General features: G+C 40.3%; 1 protein-coding gene across 1 annotated transcript; it reads right to left on the bottom strand.

Annotated features, from left to right (window-relative positions):
- Positions 1-2,992: 2,992 nt before the first annotated feature.
- On the bottom strand, positions 2,993-7,464 carry LOC112064711 (tubulin alpha-1B chain). The gene is made up of 4 exons (XM_024123021.2): positions 7,113-7,464; positions 4,838-5,060; positions 4,547-4,695; positions 2,993-4,185 (listed from the first exon to the last, which is right to left on the bottom strand). Exons 1-4 carry the CDS (start codon positions 7,113-7,115, stop codon positions 3,205-3,207), a joined length of 1,356 nt encoding a protein of 451 aa, XP_023978789.1. The 5' UTR covers positions 7,116-7,464; the 3' UTR covers positions 2,993-3,204.
- Between the last annotated feature and the right edge of the window lie 5,237 nt (positions 7,465-12,701).

Raw genomic sequence — 12,701 nt, 5'->3', positions numbered from 1 at the left:
CTAGGTGGTCACAAAGCACCGAGCTGATTTCCCTGTGCTATGCGGCTGCTTCCCAGTAGCTATCTATTTTACATTTGGTAGTGTATATATGTCAGTGCCACTCTCTCACTTCATCCCAGCTAATCCTTCCTCCTCCCCATGTCCTCAAGTCCATTCTCTATGTCTGCATCTGTATTCCTGTCCTGCCCCTAGGTTCAATTCAGTAGCATTAAGTACGTTCACATCACTGTGCAACCGTCACCACTATTCATCATTCCATACAGATGAAACACTGTATCCATTAAACAATAACTTCCCATTATATGCTTCCCCTCAGCCCCTGGGAACTCTTATTCTATCTTCTGTCTCTATGAATTTGACTATTCTAGTTACCTCATAATTGGAATGAGACACTATTTGTCCTTTTGTGTCTGGCTTATGAATGATGTCCTCAAAATTCATCCATGTTATAGCATGTGTCAAAATTTCCTTCTTTAAGGCTGAATAATATTCCATTGTATATATATATTACATTTTGTTTATTCATTCATCAGTTGATGGACATTAGGGTTGCTTCCACCTTTTGGCTATTGTGAATAATGCTGCTATGAGCATGGGTGTACAAATATCTGAGTCCCTACTTTCAGTTCTTTTGGATATTTACCAATGGAATTTCTGGATCATATGGTCATTCTATTTAATGTTTTTAGTAATTTTTACATTCTTTTTTAAATTAAACAAAGCCATTATGATTTCATGGATTTTAACAAATTTTGTATGGTTCAATACATTGCAGTCAGTATTGTTTTCAATACTTACGTTGTACCATCAAATGAGAGCCCCTTCAACCTGACTCCTGTGTCCCTTTGATTTGACTTTAGTCTTTTATGTCTTCCTTGCTTTCTGGAATGAGAAAATACTTGGGCTGAACTTGTATATTTCCTGCTCCAGGCTTGGAATTAGTCATTTCTCTAAAATGTCCTGCTTCCTTTCAGTGAGAAATGATATTTAGCGACCACGATCTGAGTGCTGGGGATACTACTGTTACATTGGTTCTAGGCATTTTCAGTGGACAAAGCTATAAAATTTTTTTTTCTTTCATAATAGAGAATATATAACAAATTCATACTGATATTTACAATTGAGATGAGGATCATAGGGCTTTTATGTAACTTCTATGATTTTTATATTTGTATTTCCTTTTTCATACATTTTACTCATTCAACCAATAACCATTGTACATCTACTGTATCCCTTATATTTTGCTGTGTGCTGGGAATGTACATTAAAAACTGACATTTGATCTAGTTGCCAAATTTTTGGGGGGGCCGTGCCGTGCAGCATGTGGGATCTTAGTTCCCCAACCAGGGATTGAACCCATGCCCTCTGCACTAGAAGCGTGTAGTCTTAACCACTGGACCACCAGGGAAGTCCCTCCACATTGATTTTTATCTGAATGAGCAAGACCTTTTACTTTTGTGCATCAGATCTGTTTGCATTAGCTTTAGTTAAAACTACTGAGCAATTCTGAATTGGCTTTCAAATTAGTTGATCTTTTTTTTTAAAAAAAAAAAAGTTTATTTATTTGGTTGCACCTGGTCTTAGTTGAGGCAGGTGGGCTCCTTAGTTGCCGTTCGCCAGCTCCTTAGTTGTGGCATGTTAACTTTTTTTTTTTTTTAATTTATTTTATTTATTTATTTATTTGGCTGCGCCAGGTCTTAATTGCGGTATGCAGGATCTTTAGTTGCCGCATGCAAACTCTTGGTTGCAGCATGTGGGATCTAGTTCTCTGACCAGGGCCCCCTGCATTTGGAGTGCAGTCTTAGCCACTGGACCACCAGGGAAATCCCAGGCATAGTTGCAGCATGCATGTGGGAATCTAGTTCCCTGACCAGGGATCGAACCCAGGTTCCTGCATTGGGAGCGTGAAGTCTCATCCACTGCACCACCAGGCAAGTTCCTCAAATTAGCTGATCTTGGCTTATTTCTTCTTCTTCATTATCTCCATTAACTTACATTAAACTCAGATTCCAGTACTACAATTCTATTACACCCCTTAGTTGGCAGTGCCAAGGAAAAAACAGATTAAATAAGCGGTTAATACCAAAAAAATCTTTTCATCATCACTTGGTATTATCCCAGAACAAGATAATGTGATGGCACAAAACAACTTGCTGTCCTTGGGTTCTTAGCCTTTTGGTCATTTGGACTGGCAGCTGAACTCTATTGTTGACAAAACCCCTTGGTCCAAAACTGTTTCATTCACTGTGTTGGTTGTTGATGCCTACTATTACACTGTTAGAGTTTTGTTCTTTGAAGTTACTGGCCCATATTAAAATAAGAATATCCTTGGTGAGCTAAAGTTCAGACATATAACTAACACATTAGAGTGAATAAGTGTATCAGGCTTTTGCAGTGTGATATTCAGCTGAAAATGTTTGGAGAGAAGAAAGTAAAGAACTAGGTCTAGAATAGCAGGAAATTGCTTGGAGAGAACAGACTACTTTTGAGAACCCAGGGCAGAGGAAGCATGATGGCACTAGACACTTGCCAAGGAGATGAGGGGCATGAAAATAAGCTTATAAGACCTGATGATGCATTTGGAATATTCACCATTTTATGTTAGTTGTATGAGACTCAGCAGTCAACCAGATTTTGGTCGTGCATTAGCAAATATCAATTCTCAAAGTACTAGCAATTTAAGTAACTATTATAATGGAGTCAAAACTTAAGAGTAGCATGGATGTTCTCTAATGGTAATCTTTACCGCCTTTTTTTTTAATCGATTTTTAAAATTGAAGTACGGTTGATTTACATCTAATAGTAATCTTTAGATATGCATGTTATATTTTATAAATAAGTTTTATAATATACTAAGACAATTTAAAATTAAAAAATAAATCATTGCATAGAATATGTATAAACCACAGTCAATAGTTAGTTATTCTTTCTTCTCAATCTACTGAATAGACGAAAATTTTCAGACACCCAAATAGAAAGCACAAGACTGAGCTCATTTAAGACAGGGAATACTTTATTCAAACCCATCAGAGAAATGGATAGCTTGGATCTATAACAAAGCGTCGTGTTTTAAAGCATAGGTCAGTAATTGTACATGAGAGTATACACTGCTACATACAAATTAACTGATCAGACCACAACTTTTCAATGTTTAAAACAGAATAAGCTTCCCTGTAAAAGCAGCACCTTTGTGACATTTTAACTTTAGTATTTCTCTCCTTCTTCCTCTCCCTCTCCTTCAACAGAATCCACACCAACCTCCTCATAATCCTTCTCAAGGGCAGCCATGTCCTCACGGGCCTCAGAAAACTCTCCTTCCTCCATGCCCTCACCCACGTACCAGTGAACAAAGGCACGCTTGGCATACATCAGGTCAAACTTGTGGTCCAGGCGAGCCCAGGCCTCAGCGATGGCTGTGGTGTTGCTCAGCATGCACACAGCTCGCTGTACTTTGGCCAGGTCTCCACCAGGTACCACAGTGGGAGGCTGGTAATTAATGCCAACTTTGAAGCCAGTGGGGCACCAGTCCACAAACTGGATGCTGCGCTTGGTCTTGATGGTGGCAATGGCAGCATTGACATCTTTGGGAACCACATCGCCACGGTACAACAGGCAGCAAGCCATGTATTTACCATGGCGAGGGTCGCATTTCACCATCTGGTTGGCTGGCTCAAAGCAAGCATTGGTGATCTCTGCTACAGAAAGCTGTTCATGGTAGGCTTTCTCAGCAGAGATGACAGGGGCATATGTGGCCAGAGGGAAGTGGATGCGAGGATAGGGCACCAGGTTGGTCTGGAATTCTGTCAGATCAACATTCAGGGCTCCATCAAATCGCAGGGAAGCAGTGATGGAGGACACAATCTGGCTAATAAGGCGGTTAAGATTCGTGTAGGTTGGGCGCTCAATATCAAGGTTTCTACGACAGATGTCATAGATGGCCTCGTTGTCTACCATGAAGGCACAATCAGAGTGCTCCAGGGTGGTGTGGGTGGTGAGGATGGAGTTGTAGGGCTCAACTACAGCTGTGGAAACCTGAGGGGCTGGGTAAATGGAGAACTCCAGCTTGGACTTCTTGCCATAATCGACAGAGAGACGTTCCATCAGCAGGGAGGTGAACCCGGAACCAGTTCCCCCGCCAAAGCTGTGGAAAACCAAGAAGCCCTGAAGACCTGTGCACTGGTCAGCCTGTTACAAAAGAGGAATAGAAAAAACATAGTTATTGCTCTTTGTGCTACCATCATAATAATCATAGTAAATATTTTCACTTTTCATATTAATTCCAAAGATTTAGATCATATTTTGACAAGAAACACTTTTTAAAAAATGTAGACCTTCCTTCAATTACTCAGCATTTCTTTACTAAAATATATTTATTAATATTTATAAAATGACATCAAATGATTCATATTTTAATTGAACTTTAAAAAAAACTTTAAAGGAATAATTAACCTCACTATTACATTTCAATTCTGTGTGAAAAAAAGAGCATATTCCAAATATCTCCCTTAGGTTCATTAATTTACTTTATTCTTCAGAATAAACATACCAGTTTCCGAATTCGGTCCAAGACGAGGTCAATGATCTCCTTGCCAATGGTGTAGTGACCTCGGGCATAGTTATTGGCAGCATCTTCCTTGCCTGTGATGAGCTGCTCAGGGTGGAAGAGCTGGCGGTAGGTGCCAGTGCGAACTTCATCTGGAAAAGGAAAACGAAGCATCCACCCATCACTAACAACCTGGACAAGTCTGCTCGACCCCAGAGCATCAATGGAGCCCCCAGGATACACCTCCTGTCCCAGACCCCTGGGATCTCATTGGGGTTACTGAGGTCAACTCACCAATGACCGTGGGTTCCAGGTCTACAAACACTGCCCTGGGCACGTGTTTGCCAGCGCCTGTCTCACTGAAGAAGGTGTTGAAGGAGTCATCTCCTCCCCCAATAGTCTTGTCACTTGGCATCTGGCCATCAGGCTGGATGCCGTGTTCCAGGCAGTAGAGCTCCCAGCAGGCATTGCCGATCTGGACACCAGCCTGGCCAACGTGGATGGAGATGCACTCACGCTGTGGGAAGGAACAGAAAAAAACTGTAAAATTAGTTATATTAGCATTTTCAGTTTTCAGTAAATTTCTAAAACTAAGTAATATAGAAGCATTCTTCAAATTTATTTGAGGTCATATCCATAACACAATAGAAACAGTTAAGGAAAACCACCTGCTATAAATGCTGCAGATGCGTGTGGTCTGAATAATAATGTTGCACTGTTTAGCACATGGTGCAAGCCCATTGTTCCAACAGCCATGCTTGAATAGAAGATTCCTCATGTTTAAAAAATATTCAAAGCACAGAATTTGTAAAATGAAGTAAATTCAATCAGTAATTAACTGTAATCAATATTACTGCCTCCTTTCCCTTTAAATAAAGATGAGCATTTCTGCTAAATAGGACTTGGTATTCCAACATGGACATCTGTACTGCAGCTGAGGCTGGAAGCCACACCCTTTTGCAGTCTTTCTGCAGAATCCATCAGTACTAGAGGGGTAGAAGCTAAACAAGGAATGCCTCCTGCATTGCTGCATTGCTGCATTTGCTGTGCCTGGTGCCAGCCTGTACTGTCTGCTACATTATTTAACAGAGCAAGCTCTATTTCCAGCAACTGCCTACATGATCTCATTGTGCTATTCTGCCAGTTTTCCTCCTCTGACCCAGCCTGGGACCATATGCCTACATTGAAATGAATTAATGAAGATGCACTAGAACAAAAGACAGCTGCACAAGAGTATGTCTTCTTTGTCTGCAGCATTTTCATTACTTAGAAAAAAAAAAGAAAGTTTTCCCAGGATCTTCTCCACTGCAAAAAACTGAAAAATTATTAGTATCTTTAAAACAACGGTTCCTTAATTACAAATAGCACATGAGAAGCTACCAAACAAGGAATAAAAGCCCAGTGAAAGGATAATGAAATATTATTTAAAACCACAGAATAGTATTTTCATTGAGATTCTGTAACCACCACAGAGTACAGAATATTCATACTCATTACATTCAACAGAGAGTGTCTTCTCTATGGCTTCTATGGCTACAGCTTCCTTTGTCTATCCGTTGTCTATTCACTGACAAATGGGGGTGGTGGGGAGAGGGAAGGGCGTTTCCCTAGGTCCTCCGCAATACAGCACCCTGGCTCACAAAATCGGCTTTCTCTCTCGCGGAACGTGCGGCCAAGACGGACACACACGAGTCAGTCAGGGCTGGGCGGCCCCACACCAGACATTAAAGGGCTTGTCAAGTGAATTGTGATTTTGCTCCTCAAGAAAAGAAATTTCATCTAAGTTTTAACAGTGAATAAAAAACCTTTTAACGCCTACGGTTCTGCAAAGATGAAAGGCTTATTAGAAGTCTTCTCCTGACAGAGAAGGCTTAGTGAGGGCGAACCCCGCCCTGTGGTTCCAAGGCCAGAGAAGCAAGAAACAAACAACTCCGCCCCTGCGCCGCCTTGACGCCGGCCGCCACGGGTTCCAACAGAAACTAACCATTTTCCCCGTTAATACATGGGTATCTTTCTAAAAGGTCAACGAACTGGCGAGGGATCTTTTTATATTAACTCGAAGCTCCGCTTTGTCCCTTTCCTTCTCTCCCCCTCTTCTTCCCAGCAACACCCACCGACCCCCGACTTTTTCGTCGACTCCTCCTCTCCCTGTCCCTGGGGAACAACGCGAGGAAGGGCTCTTCGAGTCACACGAATACCGTGCGCACACAGAGGGGCCGAGCAGGCGACGCCAATATCGCCTTCCCTGCCCCAGAGCCTTTCATCACGGACAGATGAGCTGCTTGCTGCAACGAAGGGCTCGGATAACAAAAACTCCCTCCGCGCCGCCTTTGTTCTCCCTCACTGTTCCGCTGTGCCCTGGACGCGGTTCTGGCTGGGCTCCTGCACCTCGCACTGCGGCGGCGGCCGGGCTCAAGGATTGGGGGCAAATCTCAACCTCGCAAATAAAGCGTAAAGCTACACTGATCCAAACGAGTTGTAAAGGAAGAAGGGTTTAAGATTTTCCAGGTAGACCCTGGGAGGCTGACCCCACCCAACCGTCACAAAGAGCCGGAGAAAACATTCTTACCATAGTTGCTGTTTTGTGGCTGCCGAGCAGATGGCGGAGAGGAGGAGGAGAGGTTGTTGCTTCTTACAGCGCGACTCTTAGGCGGTCGATGTAAGAGAACCTGCGGCACATGGGCGGATGCGGCTCCCTATATACAACTCGGTCACCATGGGGATGGGCTGGGGCCTTTTCCTGTTGGTCCAGACCCCTCAATCTGCCCAGAGAAGCCACGACAGAAGAGTGGTGATTGGTGCAAGCGACATGGGATGAGGTAATCTCTCACCCACCCCTTTTTCCCTAGCATCCATAGACTGTTTGCATCCTTCAGACAAAGAGACCATGCAAAAACAGTCAGCCGAACATCCATTATGGGGTGGGGTTGGGAAGGGGTGAGGGGAGGGAAGAAAGAGAACTGGAGTTGGATGATTTTATGTTGTTTAAACCTCAAACTACAGTTAAAATTACCAGTGTAAGAGTTTTTTTCCCCAACATGTAATCGCAGAATTTGAGATGAGATTATTTAATGGAAGATTATTCCCAGCCCCTCCCTCAAAGTATACTAAACTGCATTCGGTGAGGATTCAACATCTCTAATTGCTTTAAAAATAAAGTAGAAGAGAAGATGGGAATGTTGCTTAAAATGACTTGGGTAAATGTAATTTTTTTTTTAATTTAAAAAAGATTCAATAATAGGACCATCCCAAATGGTTTCTCAGGTTCAAGTAATTTATTTTCAGACCTTTTTTTGCAACCCTCTCCCTAATAGTTAAACAAAAACAGAAGATGGAAAGAATAATCATACTAAATATGGAAGCACACAAGTAGTTCTAACATGAAGATAATTAAGATCTAATGAACATACCATACTTAGTCTTCTAGAAATATTCCTGTACCAGAAGTCTATGTAATATATTTTATGTAGTGTATTGTTCCTTAAAATGAATCATCTTTCCTAATATAGAATTGAGAAAAGAGAAAGAACTGAGTTCAGAAGCTAGTACTACCTGTGCATGCAGTTATATTCTGCATTGTTCTCTCTTCCGGAAAGAGAAAATTAAAAAGGAGGAGATCTGTATAGTGTAAAAAAGAAAAACATTTTGTAATATTGTCTCCTTCCACAGACGACTGTGTAGATGTCAGCTCAATAACTGCATTTCTTTTTTATGTAGCTCTTATGTGAATTCAGTAAATTCTCCTCCTCTAAGATTGGGTTTTTAACTGTGGGAATTGTAGCCAGCCTCATACTGTTGCTATTCAAGTAGAGACTGGTGGTTGCTCAATTGCCTCTTGGGACAAAAGGCTTTGCTTTCAGCCCTAGGAAATGGATTGCAGTAACATTCTTTTGCTATTTAGAAAGGTTCCATTACCAACAAGGATGTGGTATGCAGAATATGACTCTGACTGGGTACCATTTGACGTTGCTGATGAAAGTTCATAGGTAAAGAAGTTTGTTATTGCCACCGAAGTTGAAAATTTGTATTTTGGTGGATAATTTTTCCTTTTGGTTTTTAGCAACAGATTTTCAGCGTCTGCAGCACCATTTATAGTGCTCTGCAGAGCCCATTCATTCCTGCTGGGCTGGCAGGCAGTGCTTGGGCGTGGGAGGGAGGGACTTGAGACAGCTGCTGCAGGTTGTGGTGTGACAGTGGCGACCATGGATTTTTCTAGCCTGCTAGCCACAGCTCTGATTTACTTGTTCAAGCGGTAGTCATCCCTAGAAAAAAATGAGGCCCGACACACAAATAATTTTATCTACTTCTTGCATATTTTACAGGAAAAATAATCTTCATTATCTTGTCTCTATCCCTTTAGCAAATAAAAGTATATTTCAGTAAAGAGACAGAAGGGTTAAGGATGACTTGAATACTTTTTACTGAACCAGGAAATACACTTAACAAAAGTAAGAATGAAATGGCATAGGGAAGTATAAGGATTAATAAGTAGCTCATTGAAAATACTTCTTTGAAAAGTTTAATAAAGAAATAAATTACATACAACTGGACCATGGTAAAGTGTACAAATCTCCTTTTTTGGAATAAGAGGCACAGTCTTGAATTTTATTTTCTTTACAGTACGAAAGCAATATGTCATTTCCCCAGTAGTCTCAGTTTTTTATTGCAATTTACAGAGGATTAAATAAAAGAGGGGAGGGTTCATGCAATTGATTCTTTGTAATTCTATCTCAGAAGCATTCATGAAAATTAGGACTTTTTTCCCTCCCCTTGGACATAAGTAACAATAAGATCTAGGTCAGAAATAGACTATGCGAGCACTGTTAATCTTAAATATATAAATGGGAGAGGAGGGGAAATAATAATCTATACTTTTTGTTCCTGATTATCTGACTTAATAGCATACAAGCTATGGGAAGCAAAAAAAAATTTTTTACTAGATCATTTTTTTAAAAAATTTATTTATTTTTGGCTGCATTGGGTCTTCGTTGCTGTGTGCAGGCTTTCTCTAGTTGCAGCGAGCAGGGGTTACTTTTCGTTGAGGTGCAAAGGCTTCTCATTGCAGTGGCTTCTCTTGTTGCAGAGCACGGGCTGTAGGCGGGTGAGCTTCAGTAGTTGTGGCTCGCGGGCTCTAGAGCGCAGGCTCAGTAGTTGTGGCGCACGGGCTTAGTTGCTCTGTGGCCTGTGGGATCTTCCCGGACCAGGGATCGAACCTGTGCCCCCTGTATTGGCAGGCGGATTCTTAACCACTGCACCACCAGGGAAGTCCTACTAGATCATTTTTTTATATTTACTGCCAGATTCTTTAACTTACATCAGTATACATGTATAAATATTCTACTAATGTATTCTTTCTTGTCCACAGTAAAATTAGGATAAAACATTTTTTCTTTCATAATATTTGTGGAATTTAAATTATTTATTTGGGTGTCTACATCTCCTCTCCATTAAAATGTGAATCCTAGTCACAGATTGCCTAGCATATGGTAGACATCATATACATGTTTGTTGAATTAAATGAATGATTTCTGTCTGTGCATATTTTCATAACTATTATCATGGTTAATAATTTAAAGGTTTTAATAAAGTATTTTACCTTGCTTATTCAATAAGCATTTACTTGCTGTCTGCAATAAGCCCTGGACCATCCAGTGTAGCATGGAGAATTCAGAGGTAGTAGCATGGTCTCTTTTCTCTAGAATCTTCTGGTCCAATTGAAGAAATAAAACAAGTACAAGTACATAGTTTTGAGAACTGCATGTGTTTCTGTGTGTGTATGGGGAGGAGCCTTGTAGAATCCATTGCATGACCCCATTTATCATAATTTATGTAGGAAACAAGGGAGTTGTCTAACAATTTTTCTACTTCTTCGCTTCCTATTTATCCCTAAATACATTTCAGTCTGGATTCTGCTTCTACCACTTCTTGAAACCAAATGCCCTCTCCATTTGTTGCTAAATCCATTGGACACTTTTTGGTTCTTGTTGACCTGTGATAAGCTTTGTCACAGTTGACTGTTATCTCTTTCTTGAGATGCTTTGTGCCCTTGGCTTCAAAAATTCTCTATTTTCTGCGTTTCCCTCCTACTTTTTTTGTTTCTTCTCAGTTTCTGCTTGTTCTTCCTCTTCTCCTAATTTTTAAATGTTGGAGTTCCTCAAGGTTCGGTCCTAGACTTTTTCCTAATTTTATTCTATGGATCTTGCCCTAGTGTCTGGTAAGTGTGTTCATTCCCAATGCTGCAGATCCTTTCTATATGCCGATGGCTCCTTGACATCTTCTTCTTTTTTTTTTTTTAATTTTTAAAAACATCTTTATTGGAGTATAATTGCTTTACGGTGTTGCCGATGGCTCCTTGACATCTTCTTCTTTTTTTTTTTTTAATTTTTAAAAACATCTTTATTGGAGTATAATTGCTTTACGATGTTGTGTTAGTTTCTGCCGTATAACAAAGTGAATCAGCTATATGTATACATGTATCCGCATATCCCCTCCCTCTTGCGTCTCCCTTCCACCCTCCCTATCCCACCCCTCTAGGTGGTCACAAAGCACCGAGCTGATCTCCCTGTGCTATGCAGCTGCTTCTCAATCGCTATCTGTTTTACATTTGGTAGTGTATATATGTCAGTGCTACTCTCTCACTTCGTCCCAGCTTACCCTTCCCCCTCCCGTGTCCTCAACTCCATTCTCTACATCTGCATCTTTATTCCTGTCTTGCTTGACATCTTTTAGATCCAGATCTTATAGTAAACTTCCAGTCTCTGGCTGGGTTTCTCACATGTATCCCAAATTGAACTAGTTATTGTCTCACAAATATGCACCTCCTACAAGTTTCTCTTGCTCAGTAAATAGAGCAGCACACATCTGGTTTCTCAGATCAGAAACAAGAATTACTCTTGATATCTCCATCTCCTTTTCTGAACACCATAGAATTAATTATTAAGTCCTGTCAAGTCTACCTCCTAAATATCTCTCAAATATTATTCTTTTCTCTTCATCTCTATTGCCTCCACTCTAATAAGTACATCATCCCTTGCCTGGAAAACCTCAGTGCCCTTCTAGATTTCCTCTACATTGACTCACTCTTACCCCTGTCCAGTTCAGGCTCCATACAACAGCTGGAGTAATCTTATTGTAATACATATCACTGATCATGTCCTAATACAGTTATAATATGTTAATTTTAACAGTATAAACTCATGAGTTCATAAAGTTATCCCCACAAAACAAAAGAGAATTTTTAAAAAGATAAAAGTGAATTTAAAATAATCATCTGATACCATTGCACCATTGGAAATAACTAGGGCACCAACTGCATATTCTATACACTGGCAATCATATAATCAAATAAGAACTGAGCATTTGTCCTGCATTTCCTGTACAAATTGTATTTCAAGGTGACCAAATGGCCCTAGTTATCCAGAGAAAATCATTCTTTACAGAGTAATACCAGCTTGTAAATGTGGAAGTAATAATAGAGTTAGAAAAATCACCCTTTATATCCTCTAATGAAATAATTTATTAAGGTAAAGATTATCGGTGGATGAAAACTCAGATAAAATATTGATGGGGAATGTTTTAATGGAAGGATAGGTTGTTGCCATCTGAACTCACTAGTCAATCAAAGCATCACTAAAAGTGGGACAATCACACCCTGTGAACCTAAGATGTGATCTAGTAAGAAGAACACAGCATCACCTATGAAGTGATCTAGCAGAAACAGTTGTGCTGAATCCAATTAAGCCTTTAGAGCCAACTTCCGTTTAGTCTGACGTCAACTTCCGTGAAGTCAGATGACATCACGAGGAGGAAGACAGACAACTGCAGAGTGTAGGACATTCTACAGCACAAATTATCTTGTTTCTGCAACAAGTCAATGGTGGGATGGGTGGAAAAGGTGGGAAAGGGGGACAGCTCTAGGTTAGAAGAGATTTTGGAGACTAACTACTAAATATAACAGCAGAGGTTGTTTGGATCCTGATTCAAACAAACCAATGTAAAACATTTTGAAGATAACCAGGGAAATTTGAATATGGACTACTTATTAGATAATACCAATAAATTATTATTAATTTTATTAAGTTTGATAATGGTAGTGTGGTTATGTAAGAAAATTTCCATAATTTTTAGAGATGCATGCAGAAGTGGTAGGTTAAATGAA

Source organism: Physeter macrocephalus, chromosome 6 (genome assembly GCF_002837175.3).
Source record: "Physeter macrocephalus isolate SW-GA chromosome 6, ASM283717v5, whole genome shotgun sequence".
NCBI classification, from domain to species: domain Eukaryota; kingdom Metazoa; phylum Chordata; class Mammalia; order Artiodactyla; family Physeteridae; genus Physeter; species Physeter macrocephalus.
The sequence above is the reverse complement of the archived record's forward strand: the minus strand, read 5'-3'. Positions and strand labels throughout refer to the sequence as shown.